This window comes from Balaenoptera ricei, chromosome 1, assembly GCF_028023285.1.
Source record: "Balaenoptera ricei isolate mBalRic1 chromosome 1, mBalRic1.hap2, whole genome shotgun sequence".
In the NCBI taxonomy this organism is placed as follows: domain Eukaryota; kingdom Metazoa; phylum Chordata; class Mammalia; order Artiodactyla; family Balaenopteridae; genus Balaenoptera; species Balaenoptera ricei.
The window spans coordinates 49,985,364-50,009,840 of record NC_082639.1 but is presented as its reverse complement, the minus strand read 5'-3'; the positions used below and the strand labels follow the sequence as shown (position 1 = coordinate 50,009,840).

Sequence of the window (24,477 nt, the reverse complement as noted above, 5' to 3'; positions counted from 1 at the left end):
ATGGAGGTGGAGATTGGAGAGATGCTGCCGAAAGCCAAGTGTTATCAGGAGTCACAGGAAGCTGGAGGAGGTAAAGAACGGATCCTCCCTTAGAGCCTTCAGAGGGAGTGTGGCCCCGCTGACACCTTGAGTTTGGATTTTTTGACCTCTAGAATTGTGCGAGAAGAAGTTTCTGTTGTTTGAAGCCAGCAAGCTTGTGGCATTTGTTACGGCAGCCCTATCAAACTAAGAGGAGCAAAACTGTGCTTGTGTGCCTTGATATCCCACCCCCCCACCTGCCTGCCCCAGAATCTTCTACCCCACCATGCAAACAGTGAGACCTCCATGAAAGCCTTATGAAGTACTGATTCTGAAAGGCCTTGCCTCCATTTTTAGCTGGGTTGTCTATCCTAAAGGTTGACCAAAGCCAAAGAAAGGATATCAAAACATCACAGTCATAAATTAAAAAAAAATAAAAATAAAAATAAGGAAAAAGAATATCACAGTCGTGTAAATCAGTAGGCATGGAAGGCACTAGCATTACTGCGGGCTACCGCTCTACCCGGGTGTTGCATTTTGCCATCTTTCATTCAACACATAGTATTGAGTACGTGTTGTCAAGGCCCATTCTACAGAGGAGGACACTGAGGGTTAGGGAGGTGAGTTAACCTGCGTGAGATCTCACAGTGAATAAGTGGTGGCGTTGGGACTGGAACCCTGGACGCCCAGTGTGACTCTGCCCTTTACTAAGCTACCATACTTTACGACAGGAACAGAATCAGGAAAGGGAGGGTGAAGGCAGGGAGAGGCCAGGTGGAAAAGAGTGATTCAGTGCTAGCAGACTTTGTATTTTTGCTTTCATAGTCTGGGAACAATTAGGTAGCACACCTCCAACTTTCAGTTTGTTGTGGTGGTACTAAATATAAACCAGGAGTGATCTTTATCTGTGATCGATACCTATTTATGTGAGCAAAATTCATCATATGGCAAAACTGCCATGGGAATTCCAGACAACATTGCAACTATGGCACGAAGCAGTGTGAATGCAGGCATGTCACTGCCACAGATGAAACAGCGTTGGTCTTCAAGGCACATATGTGAAGGGGGTGGGCCCCTAAAAGACCACCTGATTCTCCTCTTCACTGCTCATCACTTTGGCTTGGGTAAAATAAATACTGGTCAGTGAGCCATCAGGGCTGGAGTGTCTATGGAGGCTCTTTCCTGCCATTTCATACAGAGGCAACACACATTCATGTATTCAGCAAATATTAATTGAGCACCTACTATGTGCCAGGCTCTGGGGATGCAGCATAAAACAAAACAAAGTGCTCTCATACAGCTTAGCTTCCATTGTGAGGAGAGAGGCAATCAAAAGGAAAGGAATAATATAGAATCTGTCAGTGAGAAGAAAAACGAAATGGAGGATTGAGAGTGATTGGGGGTGTTATTTTATGTAAGGTCATCAAGGAAGGCCTTTCTGATAAGGTGACATGTGGGCAGAGGCCTGAGGAAGTGAGAATGAACTCTACAGATATTTGGAGGGAGAGGGAACTGCACGTACAAAGGACGCAAAGCTGGAACGTGCTTGGAAAGTTCCAATAACAGTCAGGAAGCCTTTGAGGCTGGAGCAGAGTTAGAGAGAGCGCGCTAGGAAGCCGGGTCAGAGAGTTCGCCAGAAAACAGTTCACACAGAGCCTTGTGGGCCATGGTGAGGGCCACAGACTGCTCTGTGTGTGATGAGAATACTGGAAGGAGTGGCACAGAGGAGTAGCAAGGTCTGGGTCAGGTTGATGGAAGGACACCCTGTGTGAAGAATAAATCATAGAGCGCCAGATGGAGGGGAGGATGGACGATGCCAGGGAGAGAGCTGCTGTGACAATCCAGGGACCCGGTGACCCTGGACAGAGGGGCTGAGTCACAGTAGACGGAGGCTGACCTAAAAAGAAAAAGAAAGGGGATGGATAGGGAAGGGAGGGAAATAAAGGAAAAGGGTGGGAAGGAGAAAATAAAAATGGAGTGTGAGAGAAAAGAATGTGTTTTACAAATCGAACAAGAACTTAGTCATCCATCCTTGAATGTCATCAGCCTCTAGGATGAAAAAAAAGGGAAATGGGTACCTCCAATGTGCTATCCTAGGTACTAGGTCTCATAGGTCCCGCCTCATCACGTGACAATCGTTTGAGGTAGGAATAATGAGCCTCTATTTCATAGATGAGGAATCTGAGGCCCAGAAAAGTTAAGTAATTTCTCCAAGGCCACACAGCCAATATGGGAGTGCTAGAATCAAAGCTGAGGGATTATGTAAGTCCAAAGCCTGCTCTTTCTAAACCTCATTCTGGTTCGGTGCAGAGAAGTGTACAGACATAGTCCCTGCCCTCAAAAACCTCCCTGAGGTGAGAACTGTTTTAACCCCTATTTTTAGAAATGGGAAAACTGATGCCCAGAGAGGTTAAGTGACTTGCCTAAGTCACAACAGCTGTTAAGTGGCAGAGCTAAGATTCAAACTCTGGTCTAGCTCCAGATATCGTAACCACTACTCTGTGTCATTATATAATGTAATTGTTTTGAATATTAGTAAAATATATTTTTAAACCTCATTTACAGCTAGATGGTAGCTAATAAAGGAACCAAATCATCTAAGTCCACCAGTACCTCAAGACTTCCTGAAGAACACACACACACACGCACGCACATACACACAATACATTTATTGACATATAATATGGACACACCCATAACGTGCATGCATATATAACATTCCAAAGTCAACTACTTCCTAAATTAGCCTCTGTTATCTGGGTTTCTGGGGAAGTTAAGTCATTCAGCCAATTATGATGAATTGCCAAAATCACCTAGTCCATTCACAAGAAGTACATGGATGTAGTCTTCAAAATTACTTCTTAAAAAGTCAACTGGAAAATTCTGTTAACATTTCCTTGAGAAGCTCGGGGAAGAGATGGGAGTTGGAAGGTTGAAATGTCAAATATTCATCCTCTAGCAATGGAGGACTCTGCAGAACACCGATTCCCAATGCCTTGCTTCCTCTCTGTTTGAAATACAGACTCAACCCTGCTGGTGTGTAATTCAATTCCAAGCATCAGAAGCAAAAAGTCTCCTGTTGAGTGGTGCTATAGTGTAGGGAAATGTGTGGAGGCTAAATTTGTCCTCCGACAATGCTCAGTTCTAAACCAATATCCAGCTATGTGACCTCAAGCAGGTGACTGGGTTCCCTTAGAAACAAAATAAGGATAATATAATACCCACCTCTAAGCTGTCATCAGGATTATAAAAGATCCCTTAAAGTGTCAAGCACACAGTTGATGCTGATGGAGTGTCAAAGTTCAGTGTCTTGACCTTTTCCCTACAAGGCAGAAAGTCACTAACTTCCGACCAGTAGAACCTATAATTACTATCTTTGGCCACCACAGGAAGGAGTTTAAAAAAAAAAAAAAGTTAGATATTTTCACGCAGAAAGGCAGGCCCAGGCATCATTACCACGTTGCTAGGTGTTGTTAAACCACCCACCTAGCCGCAGAGTGGGCAGCAATTAATGTAATTAGCATAGTGATGAGTGTCCTCTGCAGCAATAAATAGCTCAGCCCTGTAGAACTTGACAGACCTGCTGCTCCCACAAGGCTCCTGACCCTGTAGGTCCACTTGTGGAGCAGTGTAGTGTAGTTTTGTGGAAAGAGACCAACCAGCTTTGACTCAGAAACAGACGTAAATCCTGTCTTTGCCAATTCCTAGCTGTGTGACTGAGGGCAAGCCGTGTCACCTCTCTGAGCCTTAGTTTCCCTTATCTATAAAATGGGGTTAATGATATTTTCATAGGGTTGTTAGAGTTATCTTTACCATCATTATCATCATCACCACCACCACCATCATCAATATCGCAGAAAACCCCAAGCCAGGCTGATGCTGAATTAGTGGCAAAAGGGTGCAGGGTTCCAAGAAGACAGAAACATTGCTGGTACCTAGAGCTGGAGCAGCCCATTTCTTTTTCTCTGGCTAAATTCAGAGCATGTAGCACTGATCCAAGTGGCTTTAGGGAAACCACTGGAGTTTGGGATACAAAGGATATTGATACCCAGAAAAAAGGGTCGGGGGGAGAGAGAGGAAGTACTCTGATTTGATTAATTATTTAAGATAATGTTATAAATAATTACCACAAGTGTTATCAGCACTACTACTGCTTACACAAAACAAAAGCCACAGTAATCTGGCAGTCGGTAATAAAAGCAGGAAACCAGCTTATAACTTTGGATCTAGCAATTCCATCCGAATTGACACCCTCACAAAAGAAGTCAAATGATCCAAAGGTTATTACATGTATGGATACATATGTTGAGGTTCTTGATAATCATTAAGAATTCACTAATTCATCCAACAGTTGCTAAGTGCCTACTGGTGCCAGGAATAAAGACCTTGAGTGTGGGGAGATACACACACACAGTTAGGATTCATTGAAATGAAGGCTCTGAAAAGGTCTGTAAAGGAGAGTGAATCAAGAAGGGGGGATCAATAGGGAAAGTACTAAGCAAAACTGAAGCCGAATCCCTGAGGCTGACAAGGGAGAGAACCCCCGTGGATTCTTGGAAACATGCATATGAAATGGTGTTAAATGAAAGGAAACAAAGAGAAAAGAAAAATAATTACAGGATTCAGAGAATGTCAGAGCTAGAGAGGACCTCAGCGAACATCTAGTTCAGCAGTTCACAACCCCTTCCATGGAGTTCTTGTGACAAGTGAGGCTTACAAAGCCTAACAATCTAGGCAGAGAAAAATTAAGTTCTGGGTCATAGTAATAAAACGCTTCAGCTGCTAGTTGTCAATCCACTGTTTTCTCCCCTACTTGAGAAAGCTTTTCAGTATACCAGAGACTATGGCTCCATTTAATAAAATGGAGATTGGGAGTGAACACTGCAGTTGAAAACCAGTGATCTGGCCCAAGCCTTCACACTGTCAGTGGAGAAGCTGAGGCCCCAAGTAACCCCTCTACCCCGTCACACGAGCACATACTTCTTGCTCAGCTGGTATCTGTTGAGTGAGTATTGGTGAAGGAAGAGGAAATGAGATGATGTAACCAAGGTTACCCAAACTGTATGTGGTTGGCAATATATACTGATTAAAACTTGGGTATCGGTAATGAATTTAGACCATGGCACATAGAAATGCATGCTCATTATGTCTCCTTTCTTTAATCTGCTCAAGTGTAACCTAAGAAATAAAACAATGGCCCAGCCAGCATGGCAGTGTAGAGGGAGTCACAGTAACAGCATGAAAGGACATGGAGTTCTAGAATCCTGAGGATATGGGTGGTACCAGTGTTCAGACCCCAGTGCTTGAAAGCCACCACTGAGGGCTCCCCATACAGTAGACACTGAAACTGAGCAACTGGGAACAAAGGATCTTTTAACAAGATTGGCCAGGTGCAGAGCCGGTAGGGGAAGGTCCTCAAAACCTGATCACCTGATCACCAGTGATGGCTCTTTCCCACCTTTCCTCTGCCTGGAACACCCTTCCCATGCCACCCCCCTCCTGCGAGAGTCAGTGTTTATATCCTTTATATTGCAGCCCCTCTTCAGAGAGGCCCTTTCAGATCACCCTCTTTAAGAAGTTTCCCACTGTTAATCTTCTTTCAAACCAGAAGTGTACAGAGATCTTTCAGGTCCCCAGGCCCAACCACCTCCCGACTCCCCTGTCAGATAACATTTGCATAGTCTACTAGCTACAGAGTTAGATAGAACCACAGAGTTCCAGGTTATTCCTGGAATTTCATTCATAATACTTATAGCTTATCATGATTTTATATTCATGTGTTTATCATCTATAGACAGCAACTGTAATACTACTAATTACAGTTAATATTTATTGGGCACTTACTGCGTCAGGTACTATTCTAAGTCCTTTATATGTCAATTCATTTAATATTCATAACAAGCCCTTGAATTAGATTCTATTATGAGCCTTATTTTACAGGTAAGGAAACAGATTTGGAGAGGAGTTTGGCCATGTTCATATAGTGAGAAAAGGACAGAGCCAGATAACAGATCCAGGGAACGTGGCTCCAGAAGTTAAGCGCTTAACCTCTAGGCCACACAGAAGCACCGTGAGGGCAGATTCCAGGTCTTTCTTGCCCAACACTTCATCCTCAGGACCTTGTATAGTGCCTGGTATGGGATAGGGGCCCGATAAATATTTGTTGAAAGGAAGAAAGGAAGGAAGGCAGGAGGGCCAAGGAGGAGGATATACTGCTAGCCCTGTCGTGGTCTTCTCGCGGCTAAAGCAGGGCTGGGACCCACTGAGGAGTCCCTGCCTCAACTTGGGAGCAACAGGGATGCTGGACACAGAGCTGAATGAGACACTGTCCCTGTCCTTGGAGGGTGGGCGGAGGGGGGGGGGGGTGGTGCGGGCAGTGCCTCCATCCTCATCTCAAGGTGCCCAGTGTTTCGGATGCGCTCCGATGAGCCCCGGGACCCTTCAGTGAGTTTGGGGTTCTTCCTTACCTACAAAGGGAGGCTCAATTGTAATGCAGCTATTCTGTTCCGGGGCCCCTGTGTGGGTCTTCAGAGCCCATCAATGAATAAGACAGAGCCCTCTCTCAAGGAGCTCACAGGCTGGTGAGGGAAGAGGAAGCCTGAAACCAAGGAAAGGAGAAGAAATTAGACTGGTCAGACTGAGAAGAGAGGGAAGGGGCCACGGAGAGGAGGCTCACGTCTCTGAATGAATTCTACCTCTGGGAGTCTTTGCTTGTTTTGCTCACGGAGCCTGGGACCGGGGCACGGGCTCCTGGCTGAGAACTGCAACTCCCCCCATCTGCATGTGTGGACTGCTCCACGACAGTACATGATGCTGTGACCCGTGGTACTGGAAGACAAGGTAAGGCTGATAACTAGAGGAATGAGAGCGGCATAACATGCAAGCTGCTTTATTCCACACTGATTTCTCCCAGGATGTTAACACTGTGTCCCACCGAGAAGCAGCGGCCGAGCAGAAACTACACTAACAGAGTGGAATGCGGTTGCCTCAGAGGCACCCAGTGCTCTGGGTACTGGACAGAATGCCCTTTCACCCTCCATCCTCTTGCTGGGCTGTTTGCCTACATACTCCTTGAGAGAGCTTACTGCATGGTGCGGTCCCATCTTTGAGCGTTTACCCTCGCCCCCATAACTTCAGCTGCCTTGCCTTCCTCATGCCTTCCGTCAAGCTGCCTTTGCCAGTTTTAAGGTAAAATCCTACATTTGCTGTAGTATGTATGTGTGGGTGTGGGTGTATTTATTTAGTCAAAATTTAACAGATCTTTTTAACTCTGTTACTTTTATTAGGATATTTAGAGTTTTATCTTAGCAGTATGGTTACAATATTGTACAGGTTTTCGGTGGCCTGCCTTAACCCTATTTTTGCAGAAAGTCATGTTATTTTTAATGTACAACTCTGCAGAACACAGAGTGTTTCAGGAATGTACATGTCACATTACAGCAGAAATGCCTGTATCTGTGTACCAAAGGCTTTCCCATTAGTAATGATGTCATTCCTTCCAGAAGTTCTTGGAAGTAGGCATAAATGGCAACCATCACACTCATTTTCAGATGAGGAAACTGAAGCTCAGAGACATTAAATGACTTACCCAAAAGGAGATAAGATAGGACTTGAATCCAAGTCTTCAACTCCAAGTCCATTTACCCAGTTTTCATTGTACCCACACACTTAGCACATTACCTAGCACCTGGTAGGCAATCAATCACTAAGTTATTCCATTTTATGGATTAAAATGCTGTTCCATTTTATGGATAAGAAACTGATGTTCAACAATTAAGAAAATTGCCCAACAGGACAGGAATAAAGATGCAGATGTAGAGAATGGACTTGAGGACACGGGGAGGGGGAAGGAGAAGCTGGGACGAAGTGAGAGAGCGGCATGGACATATATACACTACCAAATGTAAAACAGATAGCTAGTTAGTGGGAAGCAGCTGCATAGCACAGGGAGATCAGCTCGGTGTTTTGTGGTCACCTAGAGGGGTGGGACAGGGAGGGTGGGAGGGAGACGCAAGAGGGAGGGGATATGGGGATATATGTATATGTATAGCTGATTCACTTTGTTATGCAGCAGAAACTAACACACCATTGTAAAGCAATTATACTCCAATAAAGATGTTAAAAAAAAAAAGAAAATTGCCCAAGATCACATTATTGGGAAGAAAATGAGTTGTTATTTGAACCCACGTCTTCCTGATTCCAGAGCCCATACCTTTCCACAATATCAGTGGAAAAACACCTACCACACGTAGAATAAGAGACAAGTTATCTATTTTAATGATTATGTGTTTATTTTTACAGTTGTATCAGTGTTTATGGCAAGTAATACTTCTCATCCATTTACACTGGTAATATATCATCTCCTATAAAAATACCTTTAAGTTTTAAAAAAGTGAATCTATCTAAAGAAAAATAGTAAGTTGATTTGAGAGAAGTAAGTGGACATAGCAAAATGGAAAAAGTGATGGATAAATGACTGAAACTTGAGAAATACAATTCATAATCTTAACAAATAAAGTCCTTAGTAAAACATTTGCTTTATGCAATTGATTCCCATAAGCTATATCAGCAGATATTTCTAAATTACCTAGAATAGAAAGGAAATTAAAATACGCGTGATTCCCTGGCCAGTGTTCTAGGGAATTTAACATGCTTCTCTTCATTTCAGAGTCTGTGCCAATACTATTTTTTGCATGACTCAGAGTTAGTTGGTCTAAGCAGTACTTGGGTTCTCTTAAGACAGAGGAAACAGTAAAAGAAGGAGGCTTAATATACTTTTTAAAGAGAGTAATGGAAGCTTCAGGTCCTAGTGAATATTCCCAAATGATCCATATGCTTGAATGTTCATGTTATGCAAAGAAACAAAGCAAGAGGCCCTGGGCCTACTAGAGACAATTAGGTCTCCATCCTATCTTGGCCACTCAGGTAAATGACAGCTGGGGATCTCACTGTCCCCATGGGCTAAGTGAAAGAATTTTGATTTCCATAACCATTTTCCAGCAATGTGAGACACACCCAATCAAGAATGACTATAATTGGCAAAAGCAGCTGTCCATATAACTTAAGAGGCACTTGCCTACCACAGGCACTAGAGCCTTCCAGGTTTGAGAGTCTGTGATTCCATGATTTAAGTTCCTTGGATTGCAGATGGCCACACAAGTAGTAGAGATGTATACATAGGGCCATTAAACAGTCTCTGAATTATGCTCAGAATGTTACACCACGAGCAGCATAAGCCAAGCTGGTGTAAATGCCTACCTGCCCTACTAGGCAATGAATACTTTGGTTAATTAAATGTCCATGTTATTATCACCGTGCTCATTATAACTGTAGATGTGGAATTTGTATTTTTGAGAAATGCATAAAGTGACTTTGCAATCTATTGAACACAATTTAAACTATCACTGGTAAATATTCTTTTTCTCACTTTATTGTGATTTATTTTTTTTTAACTAAGAAAGCAACGAATGCTGATTGTAGATTACTATCCAGTGAGTATTCACTCCCTCCTTCTAAACCTCTATGACTTCCCAGCTCCACCGATATTGGACTTGGCCATGTGACTTGCTTCAGCTAATAGAATGTGGGCCAAAATGACAACGGAGCAGTTCCAAGCCCAGGCCTTCAGAAGCTTCCCGTGTTTCCATTTGTCCCCACCTCTGCCACGAAAAGAACAGAGCCCTGGCAGATTCTGCTTCTCCAGGATGGGTTCTAGAATGAGGCACATGGAGCAGACCTGAATTTGACCCTCGGCCCTATTTCTCCAGGTTGCACCTGAGCACACACAACACAGCGCTGATATCAGCAGTTCCAAGAAAAGCCATCATCATTACTTAGAAAACTGCAGGGGAGGCAGATGCAGTGGGGAGCAAAGAAGACCAAGCAGGGCCTTGAAAGGCCATGCCACCTCAGCTGACTGCAGACCCATGAGCAGAAAATAAATTACTGAGCATTGCACAGCACTCAGATGTTACTGTGGTTTCTTTTACCACAAAAGCTGATTAATCCACCTACTGTGATCAGTAAAAATGTACAGAAATCATTTACTTTTAAAAGTAAATAAAATCTCTCTAATCCTACCCCCAAGTAAGATAGCTGATAATAACTATTCAATATAACTTTCTACTCCTTTCTCTGGGTTTTGCAAGGATTAAATGAGCAAATGCACGTAAAAAGCACTTAGCACAGAATCGGCATATGATGTAAGCATTCCTTAAACATTAGCTATTTTTATTAATATCCTCATGCAAACAAATATGCTCAGATATAGGTTTTCTAAATTTATGTCAACATGACACCAAGCTATACACTTTACTGGGCAACTTGCGTTCTTCACCTAACGCTACATCATGGGCTTTTCTCAGGTCAACACACTTTTTTTTAAGGGCAATTAACTCATTTTTTTAAAATGGCCACATGATATTCCATGGTTTGAATATCCCATAATGTTTTATACCTATTTCCATTTTATAGATACAGAAGCTGAGATTCCGAGAGCTGAGAAGGTATCTGTCAAAACATTGGCTGCCCCTCCTTGTCAGCCCCGTGACACACTCTGGCCAATCAAAGGTGAGCAGAAGTGACTGTGGGCAAGGCTTTAAGAACTATCCCCCAGTGTCACCTCTCTCTCTTCCCTGTGACACACACCAGCAATATCTCAGATGGGGGTCACTTCTTCAAGGGGGCCACTTCTTCACCCAGAGTCTCAGAGTAAAGAGCTAAGCCCTAGATCGGGATGGAAATGTAACATGCGCATGAATTAAACTCATGTCGTTTTAAGCCTCTGAGATTTGGCAGGTGGTTTGTCGCCGCAACATAACTTAGAGAATGTTAATACAGTGTTTCAAGACTTTCAGATGTTTGGGTGTTCATTGTCACTGGTTTGGCCAAGCACCAACACACTAGTCAATCAAGATATGGGTTGACAGAATAATGAGAAACAATTTCCTCCCTAACTAGGCAAAGGACATGACAGCATCACAGAAGAGAGAGGTCTAAGGATGTAGACCAGGAGGTGGAGGACCATCTTCTGCGTGTGGAAAGCCTCTTAGGAGGGCAGGATCACGAGGACGTGGATCCAGTTTCTCCAAGTTGCAAACAACATACACACGAACACGCGACATGGCACTAAAGTCAGTAGTTCCAGGAAAAGCCCATCATCAGTACTTAGACACTGCAGGGGAGGCAGGCACAATGGAGAGGAAGTAGGCTGAATGGAACCAGAGGAAAGCTAATTGTAATATCACTGTGTATCAGCTCTGGACCTCAGTTTGCTCAGATGACTGTTCTGAAGATCGGATGAGGCCCAGCAGGTACAATCACAACTAAGAAGAAAATACACTTTGATTTTTTTAATTCCAAGTGCAATACGTGTTTATTGTAGAAAGTTTTAAAACAAACAGAGAAGCATAAGGAGGAAAAAAGAAATTACCCAAATGTCACAACTGTTGATATCTTGATGATTAATCAGTCATATTTCCTCCTAGGTAAATTCATACACGTATAGTAAAAGGCTTTCTGTATGCATTTATTAAGTATGTGCCTCATACTTATATATTATATAAGTTCCTCTTATAAGTTCCTCTTCTCATGCTCATCCTCTCCATTCTTCCTTTCCAGCTTACCTTCTGGTCCCTCCAAACACACCCCATCTTCAAGCCCCATATCCAAGCCTTTGTACATGCATTCCCTATTCCTAGAGCACTCTTTCTCCAGTCTCCTCTTCTTCTGGCTACTCCTGCTCATCCTTGGGGAGTCTCAATTTATTCATCACCTTAATAGAGGACAATTCTCTGACCGCCACCCTTGTCAGATGTCCCTTCCACGTGCATCCAGAACATCCTGTCCTTCTTTCTCACAGCTTTATCACGCTCGACTAGTCTTGCCTCTTTATCTCTATTTTCCTTGCTATACCCCAACTTGTGGGCAGGTACCATAGCTTTTGTTCACCAGTGCTTCCCAGTGGCTGGCTCATAGTGAATTCTCAAAAATTGTTGAGTAAGTGAATAACATTTAACAATATGTGCTACCTATATTTCTTCTGAAATCCTCAAAGCACCTGGCATTTCTCTATAAATATCCACCAAAAGATTAAATATAAAAGAGGATGTAAGACATTGCAACATGTCTCATGTAGTTTATAAATTAGTTGGGAAGAAAACATGAGCACAAGGAAGCATCGGTGTGTAATTAAGTGCTATGTCTTTCACTTCTGCCTGCTCCACTAATTCTCCTCAAACAGGAAAGGGCAGAACAAAATCCCTAACTTCAGTTCCATATTTCTTCTCTCTTCGAAGGCATCCTGCAGCACCAGTTGGAATAAGAAGACACTAGCAGCTTTAACATATATACTCCAAAATCTCGGTGTTTCAACAGTAAAGTTGATTTCTCATTCAGGCAAAATCCAGTGCAAATAATCCTGGCCAGTGGGCAATTAATCTTCCACGTGGTCATTCAAAGATCCAGGCTCCTTCCACCTGTGGCTCTGCCCTTCTCTATGTCCCTGAAGATGGGGAGAGATGTTTTTATGAGCCACATCACATTAACCCCCTTTGCACTGGTTAAAACTCAGCCATGTGGCCACACCTAATTACAAAGAAGGCTGGAAAATGTAGTTGAGCGGTACGCTCAGGAGGAAAGGAAGAGGAGTTTGGGAAACACTTTGTAGTTCTTCTGCCCCAAATGGTAAGGGAGTATCTAGTCTTAAGTCATCCCAAGTACAGGTAATTTTGACTTATGGACACTAAAAACACTTTTTTTTTTTTTTTTTTTTTTGGCCATGCTGTACAGCTTGAGGGCCCTTAGTTCCCCGACCAGGGATTGAATCCGGGCCCTCGGCAGTGAAAGCCCGGAGTCCTAACCACTGGACTGCCAGGGAATTCCCAGCAATTGTTTTGATCGAAGAATGTTCACCTAACTAACACTGGAAATGAGAAAATATCATCTTAGGTTTTCAAATTTTGAGAGGAAAAAAAATGTCAGTTCTAGAATTGAGGAGAAAAGCCACTAATATTGGTGACCACTCCCAGACAAATTCTAAAAGAGAATATTTTAAAAGGGTTTTATGAACTCTGAAAACAAAGTATAACTTGAATACTGCAAGTTACTACGGGCTCACTAGGAATTATCATAAACTAACCCAGTATAGTGTCTGGCACATAGTAAGCGGTAAATATGTATTGAATGGATGAATTTCCATTCTACTTTTAAGGCAACGATCACATTGATAAATAACTATAACTTCAGAAAGTTCTTCCTTAAAGATAGCCGAGTCTTCCTCTCTAACTTCTAGTCATTACCCTCGCCCTGACCTCAAAACCTGCAAAATAAGTGAACTCCCCAATGTGATAGCTGCACAGCTATTTGGAGACTTCTCTACTTGGTCTCACGGTCTTTTATTTTTCCCCTTGGGTAAATATTCCCAGTTCCTTCAATTCTTCTCCATGGGTCATAGTTTCTGGCTTCTCACCATTCGGCTGACCTTCTCTGAGATCTCTCTGACTGATGAAAATTGCTTCCCACAGTTTCATGTCCATAATATTCCCAGTGAGGTCCAATCGGCAGCATTCAGTAGACATCACTCCCCAGCTCTGAGGATCACTAGAAGCACTTAAGTAGTGAAGATGCTGTCAAAGGGATTCCTACATTGGGAAAAGGGCAGAACTTGGAAGGTGGCTTCTAGAGGGCCCTTGTTACTTTATGATCCCTTAAGTTTTGCAGACGTTCTGAGTGCTGAAAAGACATCACCGTAAGGGGGATGGTGTATACAAAAGCAGGCCCATCTCAGCCATCTGTTCTCTCTTCTCAGAATGAATTTGTCTACAGGATGCAAACACTTGTCCATTTGGAAAAGGCCTGCAACTGCCCGCCTTTGCCAGGGACCCGTGGGTAAGTTTAATTCAGGGTGAAACATGAGGAAACCCATTATGGCCTCATGTCTGCCATGCCCTCCAATCTAGCCTATATCAGCTATCAAGTGGGCACTGCAATCCACATTCATCTGATTCCTGTATCTAACTTTCAGCTGGTTCTGAACTCAGAAGGGAACGAAAGAGGGTGTGATTTATCACCCTCCTGAAATCTCAACTGCTATAAAGAAAAAACACAGAGACTTATGAAAAGGCATGAGAGGAACCTAATTTAGATGGGGGTGGGTACAGGGGTGTAATATAAAAGAAAGCCTCTTTAAGTGTCATTTAAGCTAACCTCTAAAGAAATAAAAATTGACCAAGGAACAGGGAAGAGGTAGGAGGGCTCATATAAGGGTTCTTAGGCAAGAAACAGTCTGTCTGGTTTGAGGAACTGAAGAAGTCCAGTGTGAGAGTCATTAGGACTGGTCGCCAAAGATTTGCAGCTCTCTGCCTTCCAGACAAATAGGATGGCATTTCCTGGTCAACTTGTGGCTGGGTGGGGCCATTAGACTAGTTTTAGCCAATGAATTGTAAGAAGTGACATGTGACATTCTCCCGCAAATGTGCCTAATTGCCTGGCTAGAGCCCTTCAAAGCCCCCTTTCCCTTTCCCATGAGGTCTGTGACGTTCCTGAAAGTGCGTACTCCATTGGACTGGATCCCAGGGGAAGCCAAAGTGATCAGACTGCCTGACAACTTTTGACGGACATGGAGCAGAAGCGAGAAATAAAACTTTTTTGTCTTAAGTCACTGAGATCTGGAGTTGCTTTTTTACTGGAACATAACCTAGGCTATCCTGGCTGATACAATCATAGCCAGTGTGGCTGCAGAATAGTGAGGAGAGAAGTACTAGTAATTTCAGGCTGGTGAGGTAGGACAACCCAGGGCATGTGAGATCTTATAGGCAAAGTAAAGAATTTGGGTTTTATCCCAAGTCCAATAGGATGTGCTTAGGGAAGTTTCAGCAGGGGAATTTGTTAGAAGTTTTATGTATTAAAACAAGTTACTGTTGCTATTTGACTATTAAAACACCCCCTTAATTCTGCTATAGAAAAGACTATTTTTAAGAAACTCATCAATAAGCATTTATTGAGTACCTTCTATCCTTCCATGTGCCAGGCACTGCATTAAGCATTGGAAATATAAAAATGAGTAAGACACAGTTCCTGGATTTGGAGTCACGGTGTAAGAAGACATTTACAAGAACACGTGATGTACATTCTCAGCTTCGGGTCTGTACCCAGTGTGATGGGAGCCAAAGAAGATAATAACTACTTGAGGGTGAGCAATGGGGTAACAGCAAGCTTCAGAGGGAGCAATTATTTGAGCAGGGTCTTGAAGGGTGAGTAGGAGTTTGCCAGGTGGCATTTTTATTAAGGATGAAAATAAATGGAAAACCAGGAAAATGTCAGAGGTATGGAAAATGTTTAGGGTAGCTGAGACTCATAGGAATGGGAGGAATGTGTAGTGTAGGGTGTGGTAGACTGTATTACTATTTGCAAATACTTGCTGCCGCTCCCCACTGACAACAGGCTTAGCCACGTGAACTGCTTTCAGTAGAAGCTTTAAGCACCATGTTCTTTGCTGTCTGCCATGGCAATCAGCAATGTTTCAGAAAAGGTCCCAGAGCAAAGATGATGTGTCTGAAGCAGAGACACAACCAACCCGTAATGGGCATGCAGCATGAGTGAGAAATAATTCCGTGGTTGTCATTCAGTAAGATTTTTGGATTGCTACCAGAGCATAACCTGGGCTATACAGCGGTGTGCATTTCCAGCTCTTAACTTCCAAGTGCATAGTAGGACTGCACTTTCCCGCACCTTTTAAGTAAGACATGGTCATATGACTAGTTTTTGATCAATACTATGTAAACATAAGTAACATGTCATTTCTTGGAGGAAGCTTTTAAAGCCAATATGGGGGCTTCCCTGGTGGCGCAGTGGTTAAGAATCTGCCTGCCAATGCAGGGGACATGGGTTCGAGCCCTGGTCCGGGAAGATCCCACATGCCACAGAGCAACTAAGCCCATGTGCCACAGCTACTGAGCCTGCGCTCTAGAGCCCGCGAGCCACAACTACTGAGCCCGCGTGCCATAACTACTGAAGCCCACGTGCCTAGAACCCATGCTCCACAACAAGAGAAGCCACCGCAATGAGAAGCCCGCACACCACAACGAAGATTAGCCCCTGCTCACCGCAACCAGAGAAAAGCCCATGTGCAGCAACAAAGACCCAATGCAGCCAAAAACAATAAAATAATAAAATAAATAAATTTATTTTTTTTAAAAAAGCCAGTATGAATTCACCATGCTTTCTTTTCCCTGTGAAGGTGATTGTGATGATTGTAGAAGCACACATATTTCAAGATGAAACCTTCAGACTCTGTCTTTGAGTGAGTATATTGAGAAAAGCCCCTCTGACCTTGAACATGTAGTATAAGCAAGAAGTAAAGGTTTTTTGTTAAGCCACTGAGATATTAGGATTGTTCTGGTGGCAAACCTAGCCTATCCTGACGGATATAAAAACTGGCACCTAGACACGGGGTAATGTAATAACAACAATAACCAAAGTAAACATTTGTTTAGAGGGCAGTAACTAAGAACACTGTTATCAGAAGGTAAAAGGATGGTGATCTATTTGGTGAACATATCACTGTGATAATTTAGAAGACATATCATGAACCTAATGAACTAAGGCAAGAGACTGTAAAACAAAATATTAGTAGCATGTGTTGATGGCTGTTGGATGCATTTAGAAACTTATTACAAAAAAGAGATGAGGGCTTCCCTGGTGGCGCAGTGGTTGAGAATCCGCCTGCCAATGCAGGGGACATGGGTTTGAGCCCTGGTCCGGGAAGATCCCACATGCCGTGGAGTAACTAAGCCTGTGTGCCACAACTACTGAGCCTGTGCTCTAGAGCTCGTGAGCCACAACTACTGAGCCTGTGTGCCACAACTACTGAAGCCCACGCGCCTAGAGCCCATGCTCCGCAACAATTGAAGCTACAGCAATGAGAAGCCCATGTACCACAACGAAGAGTAGCCCCTGCTCTCCACAACTAGAGAAAGCCCGCACGCAGCAACGAAAACCCAACACAGCCAAAAATAAATAAAATAAATAAATTTATTAAAAAAAAAAAAAAGAGATGAGCTCAGAGAAGATTTGGCCAGTTTGCAAGCAGGAATGAAAGAAACTAGGGACGATCTATAAATTCAGAGTTATGGAGGGTTAGAGGAGGCTATTGTTTCTCAATCTCAACTAGTAAAATTAAGGAAGATTTTCAGCAAGAAACGGCTAGTTAAAATCAGCCCTGAAGTATGGCTCAAGTCAAAGGTATGGCCTCAAACCTATTGTTAAAACCTCTGGATAAATTAAGATGTTACCGAGCATATGCTTTCAATTAGAGAAAAGGGAAAAGGGAGGAAATGGGAGGAAAAGTATGACTCTCCCACCTAAGCCCAATAAGTGCAAAGCGCTCAAAGCCAAGTCAAGAGATAGACAGAAAGACAGCAAGACAAAGAAATAGAGAGAGAGACAGAGAGAATATGAAAAGGAGATGAATGAGAGAGATATTAGCAGGCAGGAGAGCAAGAAAGCAAAGAAACATGGCAAACCATGGAGGCATGTCTAGAAAAGAATTGGCTGTGGCTATTGACACATGGAACGCCTGGAATCAAATAGATAAGAAACCTGCATTTTTGGGAGAGTTGCACTGCCAAAAGAACATCAGCCTGGATTAAAGGAGACTGTATTTGAGACTTAATATCACTCTGTTCCCCCAACACCACCCCTATTTTTAAAAGCTGGTTTGAAAACCTATTTCCTATGCCTGCTTTAGATGTACAGAAGGAAGACTCTCTCAGAGGTCAAGGCCAGGGGTCACAGAAAACAATGGCTAGGGCAGCTACACTTAGGGAGCAGAATCAACGTCTAATCGGGGTGTTGGGTAGGGGGGGTCCCCAACATGTCTGCTCTGGATTAACGTCCACTGTGGTGTCCCATTCCTTCACTTTCCGATCAGTGTGTCCATTGCAGTTATCCCATCTCTGTCCCACTGTTACATACTGAGAGTATGCCGGGCAGATATCTTGCCTTTGGATGAAGAGTCACATCTGGAGCTGATATAGAGTCTACTACGCATCACCCACTCCCTGGAAAGTGAGCTTGATATACCGTGACTAGGTGGGTCTTTAGGGTCATCCCCCTTGAGGAGACAGTGGAATTCTGCCTGTGGGAGGACAGTAAGCCAAACATTTGGTGAACAGAAAGGGAGACTGTTCGAGTCATTAGTGTTGTTTCCCAAATATTCCTGGCGCTCTCCCTTCGAGACACTTGGCAGGATTACAGAGCTTTAAAGTTAGGCATGGCCACGTAACTTGCTCTGGCCAAGGATGCATGAGCAGAACAGTGTGTCACTTCCAGGTGGATGCTCTGAGAGCCACTGAATGATTTGCCGCCTTCCCTCTACCCAGCCGAGACTGTAAGGAGAAGCATGCATCAAGACGAAGCCTTCTTCAGCCCAAATCCATGGTGAATGGAACTCCCCTGCAGACCCACAGTGGGGACGTGGCATGAGCAAGAAATAAACTTCCCTGCGGTAAGCCACTGAAATGGTAGTGCTGTTTGTTAAGGCAGCATAGCCCAGCCTTTCCTGATACTAGGAGTGAAGGATGGGGCTGGACAGCAGGAGCTAGGTTGTGAAAGGCCCCCTCTCCCACGCAAAGGCATCCGAACCCTCTCCTGGTTGTGAGGGGAAGCCAATGAAGGCTTCCAAGCAAGGGCGTTAACATGAAAAGATCTGTTATTTTTTGGATGAAATATGCTATTTCTCAACATAAGGAGAAAATCAGCCTACTAAACCACATAAAGCAGAGTGGAACACACAGAACCCTTAGGCAAAAGATATATATTTATATAAAGTCCTAAGTTTTGAAGTTTCTAAATACAGGAGCTCTGAAAGGAGGCTTTGAAAGGAGCTACAGAGAATCGGGCAAGACAATTTCTTCCATCCCACCATCTAAGGGCCGTTTCCTCTGCAGACAACCAGTACTTTACAAGAGCCTCCCTCAGCAGAGAAGATATAAAAAGGGAATGTAACACACACCTGAAGTCTACTTCCAGCTGCCTTTGTGACCTGAGCAGGATACTTAACCTCTCTGGGCCTAGTTCCTCATATACTAAATCCAGATAATAATATATATAGCCCAAGATAGTTGTAGGGAGAAAGAGTATATATAAATTGCTCTGGTGAATGCCTGGCTGATAGTAGGTGTTTAATACATGACATTGATTCTTATTACTGTTATCATTAAAATTATTTTAAAAACACCAGCTCCCTGATTACAGAAGAAAACGATTCAGGGCAACAGTATAGAGGAGAATTTTCCCTCCTTGAGGAAAGTAACTGGCTCGTGTCATCACTGTATCCTTACCCCCACCCAGTTCAGTGCCTGGCTCACAGCAGCTACTGTTTTCTCCTGCTGCACAAGGCAATGAGAGGCAAGTGCTGGAGTAAAGGAAAGCTGTCAAGATTTCCCTGACACCAGCTGCTGCCGGGCTGTTGGATCTGAACTCTCAAAGCCACAAATACCTTAAAGCTCTGGGCTATGAACCCAAGGCTGAATTCCCCCAAGCTCGGAAGCTGAAAAGCCAGAATTAGAACCTAGGAACATAAGCTGCTGCAGGTCCAACTTCAAGCCCCAGTCCTGGAGAAAACTCTGGAAGGAGCTGACTTCTGACCCTTTCCTCCCTCACCCTCCTGCCCTCACTGCTTCTCAACAGCATCAGTCCACCTGGTCCTGCCAAGTCACACTCTTACACCCTGGCATCCCATCGATGCTCTGGGAAACTCCGAAGAAGGGCAGGGAAGGGGGCTGTTGGCGACCACCTCCTAGCCCTGGAGGCGATGACTCTACGCTAACTCAGCCCAGTAAGGTGGGTCTCACCAGCCCCACCTGCAGATGAGGGAACTGAAGCTCAAAGAAGTTCTCTGATTTGCTCACTTCACAACGTGGCAGCGCTGGCCACGAGAGAACCCACGATTCCCGACTTCGGTATTCTTCCCACCATACACTTTTGTCCCTAAGGGGTGAGGGGTTGGGGGAGGATAAAATAACAACCACAGAAAAGGAACCACTTACATGGGTCTAGCGCTTCCTAGAGGCTACACAGGATATGGGCCCACCGGCCGGCCGGGAGCGGAGAAATTTTAAATCTTGATTCTACTCCTGACTCGCTGTGTGACTTTTGGCAAGTGTCTGCTGCTCTCGGACTAGTTTTCCCGGAAGCAAATCAGGGCGAGAGGAGTGGGGTGTGTGTGTGTGTGTGTGTGTGTGTGTTTCGTGTGTACGTGGGATGTGTGGTGTGCCTATGCATCTTGTGCGGGGGCGGGGAGTAGACGATCACCCGGGTTCCCCGAGTTTCGGATTCCCTAAACGCTCGTTCCCAACTAGACACCGAGCTGCCCGCTAATTCCACCTCCTGTAAGAAACCTCCTCTCCGAGGCGAAGCTGCGAACCCCCGCACCCTTTCTCCCACGGTCGGGAGGGTGAGGTGGGGTGCGGCGGGGACTTAGCTGAACACCAGGTTTCAAGCAATGCAAATCACTCGGCTTCCAGGCGCAGCCGTACAGTCGCTCTTGAACTTGACCAGGAGACAAACTTCAGAGCGCTCTCAACGTGGGGGGCCGACTCTCAAGAACCGCCCCTAAACTTAAAAGCCCACTTTCACTCGTCCCCACAGGGGACTTAACAGAGCCACCTTAAGGGCGGTGCTCCCGCCCCCCCGGAAGTGCGGGGGGGGGCCGGGACCCGGGCGCTCAGCCGGCCCGCCCCTCGCGGCGGCGAAATGACACCGAGCCCTGAAGTGGGGAAATACCACCCGCCCCGCGCCCTCGGCCCCAGACACCTGGCCCGGTTCCCCCGCCTTCTGGGTCCCCGCATCCCCTGCCTTCCCGCTCCGAGCCCTGAACTTCAGCCCGCTTCCTTCAGAGCCTGCGAGCGCCCGAGTCCGCCCGGCTCGCGGCAGCCACCGTCACTAGGCAGTCAAACTCCAAGACGTCAGCCCACAATGCACCGGGCGGGCCGGGAAAGACGCGCCGGGGAGGGAAGAAGGAAGACAGGGGCTCAAGTCGCGTGGAGGGGGAGGCGGGGGGGAGGAGGAGAAAAAAGGGCCCAACTGTAGGAGGGCAACGGAGCATTACCTCATCCCGTGAGCCTCCGCGGGTCCAGAGAAGAATCTTCTAGGGTGGGGTCTCCATGGCGACGGGTGGGCCCGCCCTCCTGAGAGCGACGCGAGCCAATGGGAAGGCCTTGGGGTGACATCATGGGCTATTTTTAGGGGTTGACTGGTAGCAGATAAGTGTTGAGCTCGGGCTGGATAAGGGCTCAGAGTTGCACTGAGTGTGGCTGAAGCTGCGAGGCGGTAGTGGAGGTACGCGGACGCAGGCAGGCAGACAGGCACAGTCAGCTGGGAAGGACTGCAAATCTTATTTTCTTTTCCATTTTCTCTCCAACGGCCCGGAGCTAGTGCTTGTGGCTCCCGGGCTGGTGTTCTGGGGAGCGCCAGAAGAGCCCCTTCTCCAGCCGCCCCCAGGCGGAGAGAGCCCAGCTGCGCTAGCGCTGCTGACGGCGTGGAGAGCGGCCACTGTCCGCCCGGGGAAGTCCGGAGAGCGGCTGCAGCGGCAAGAAGTTTCCCGGCCAGGAGGACAGGAGACAAGTGGCCGCCGGGTCCCGGAGCGAACTTTTGCAAAGCTTTCCTTTGCAAAGGAAGCTGCCGCGGCGGCGGTAGAAAAAAGGAGGCGGCGGAGAGAGGAGGACGTGCGCTCCGCTTCGCTCGAACCGGTTGCTGAACTTGGGCGAGCGCGAGCCGCGGCTGCCGGGCGCCCCCTCCCCCTCGCAGCGGAGGAGGGGACAGTCTTCGGAGTCGGGACGGCGGAGACCCGCCGCCGGCCGGCCACCGCGGGGTTCGCGCTACCTGCTGCCGCCGGGAAGCGAGTTCGTCCGCGGGCTCCGAGGAACCGCTGGGCCCGAGAGAGCTCCGGGAGTGACCGCGACTTTTCAAAGCCGTGCGGCGCGCGCGAGCGGACAAGTAAGAGCGCGGGCGGCGTCCTAACCCTGCGATCCTCCGGAGCGAGCCGGTGAGGAGGGCGCCGGGGGAGGCCAGCCGGCGGGGGCGCGCGCTCTTCCAGAAACTTTCCTTGCTCAAGGCCCGGGGAGGCGCGGGTGTCCCCCGCTTGCCAGCGCGCTGTTGCGGCCCCGAAACTTCTGCGCGCAGCCCAAACTAACCCCACGTGAAGTGACAGACTGTTCTATGACTGCAAAGATGGAAACGACCTTCTACGACGATGCCCTCAACGCCTCGTTCCTCCAGTCCGAGAGCGGCGCCTACGGCTACAGTAACCCCAAGATCCTGAAGCAGAGCATGACCCTGAACCTGGCCGACCCCGTGGGCAGCCTGAAGCCGCACCTCCGGGCCAAGAACTCCGACCTCCTCACCTCGCCCGACGTGGGGCTGCTCAAGCTGGCGTCGCCCGAGCTGGAGCGCCTGATAATCCAGTCCAGCAACGGGCACATCACCACCACGCCGACCCCCACCCAGTTCCTGTGTCCCAAGAACGTGACGGACGAGCAGGAGGGCTTCGCCGAGGGCTTCGTGCGCGCCCTGGCCGAACTGCACAGCCAGAACACGCTGCCCAGCGTCACGTCTGCGGCGCAGCCGGTCAGCGGGGCGGGCCTGGTGGCTCCAGCCGTGGCCTCGGTGGCGGGCGGCGGCGGCGGCGGCGGCGGCTTCGGCGCCAGCCTGCACAGCGAGCCGCCGGTCTACGCCAACCTCAGCAACTTCAACCCGGGCGCGCTGAGCGGCGGCGGCGGCGGCGGCGGCGGGGCGCCCTCCTACGGCGCGGCCGGCCTGGCCTTTCCCGCGCAGCCTCAGCAGCAGCCGCCGCCGCCGCCGCCGCCGCCGCCGCCGCACCACCTGCCCCAGCAGATCCCCGTGCAGCACCCGCGGCTGCAGGCCCTGAAGGAGGAGCCGCAGACGGTCCCCGAGATGCCCGGGGAAACGCCGCCCCTGTCCCCCATCGACATGGAGTCCCAGGAGCGGATCAAGGCGGAGAGGAAGCGCATGAGGAACCGCATCGCTGCCTCCAAGTGCCGGAAAAGGAAGCTGGAGAGGATCGCCCGGCTGGAGGAAAAAGTGAAAACCTTGAAAGCGCAGAACTCGGAGCTGGCGTCCACGGCCAACATGCTCAGGGAACAGGTGGCCCAGCTTAAGCAGAAAGTCATGAACCACGTTAACAGTGGGTGCCAACTCATGCTAACGCAGCAGTTGCAAACGTTTTGAGGCGAGACTGTCGGGGACTGAGGGGCAACGGAGAACAAATAACACAGAGAGGGACAGACTTGAGAACTTGACAAGTTGCGAGAGAGGGAGAAAGAGAGAAAAAAGAAGTGTCCGAGGACTAAAGCCAAGGGTTTCCAAGTTGGACTGGGTTGCGTCCTGACGGCGCCCCCAGTGTGCACGAGAGGGAAGGACTTGGCGCGCCCTCCCTTTGGCAGGGAGCCAGGGAGCGGCCGCCCGCGGGCTGCCCCGCTTTACGGTCGGGCTGTCCCCGCGCAAACAGAACGTTAGACTTTTCTTTAACATTGACCAAGAACTGCATGGACCTAACATTCGATCTCATTCAGTATTAAAGGGGGGAGGGAGGGGTCGCAAACTGCAATAGAGACTGTAGATTGCTTCTGTAGTGCTCCTTAAGAACACAAAGGGTGTGGGGGCGGGGGGAGGCGGGAGGGAGGTTTGCGAGAGCGAGGCCCAGTCTGCAGATGAACTCTTTCTGGACTGCCTTCCATAACTGTGTATGTACATGTATATATTTTTTAATTTGATGAAAGCTGATTACTGTCAATAAACAGCTTCACGCCTTTGTAAGTTATTTCATGTTTGTTTGTTTGGGTGTCCTGCCCAGCGTTGTTTGTAAATAAGAGATTTGGAGCACTCTGAGTTTACCATTTGTAATAAAGTATATAATTTTTTTATGTTTTGTTTCTGAAAATTCCAGAAAGGATATTTAAGAAAATACAATAAAATATTGAAAAAGTGACCCCTCCCCCAACCTCTTTTCTGCATTACCTGTAGATTACTTGGCCAGGTGGAGCTGAAAGAGTTAAGAGTGTCCATTAAAGTCACTCTCAGTGCTTCTTACTATCAAGCAGTGAAAACTGTTACCTACTGGAGTTAAGAGATAACTGTAGCTGATTCCCTCATCAAGTTATACTCTTCCCTCCCCAACAAGCTATACAGAGTGGCTTACAAAGGATAGTGTGGCATTTCAGGAGGCTGAGGGAAGGGAGGCTGTGGTGGAGAGGGGCAGCTCCCTGGGAAGTCAAACATTTTAAAGTTTGGATCATATCAAGTGGCATGTGCTGTGACCATTTATAATGTTAGTGGAAATTTTAACAATAGATGCTTATTCTCAAAGCAGGAACGGTGGCAGATTTTTACAAAAGATGTATCCTTCCAATTTGGAATCTTTATTTTAACAATTCCTAGATA

At 46.7% G+C, this 24,477-nt stretch overlaps 2 protein-coding genes across 2 annotated transcripts; both read left to right on the top strand.

Moving 5' to 3' along the window:
- Positions 1–22,067, top strand: LOC132359360 (uncharacterized). Its single transcript, XM_059913265.1, has 3 exons — positions 1–70; positions 20,379–20,473; positions 21,339–22,067. Exons 1-3 carry the CDS (start codon positions 1–3, stop codon positions 22,065–22,067), a joined length of 894 nt encoding a protein of 297 aa, XP_059769248.1.
- A 169-nt stretch (positions 22,068–22,236) lies between these two features.
- Positions 22,237–23,853, top strand: JUN (Jun proto-oncogene, AP-1 transcription factor subunit). Its single transcript, XM_059923699.1, has one exon. It carries the CDS (start codon positions 22,237–22,239, stop codon positions 23,263–23,265), a length of 1,029 nt encoding a protein of 342 aa, XP_059779682.1. The 3' UTR covers positions 23,266–23,853.
- The last annotated feature ends 624 nt before the right edge of the window (positions 23,854–24,477 follow it).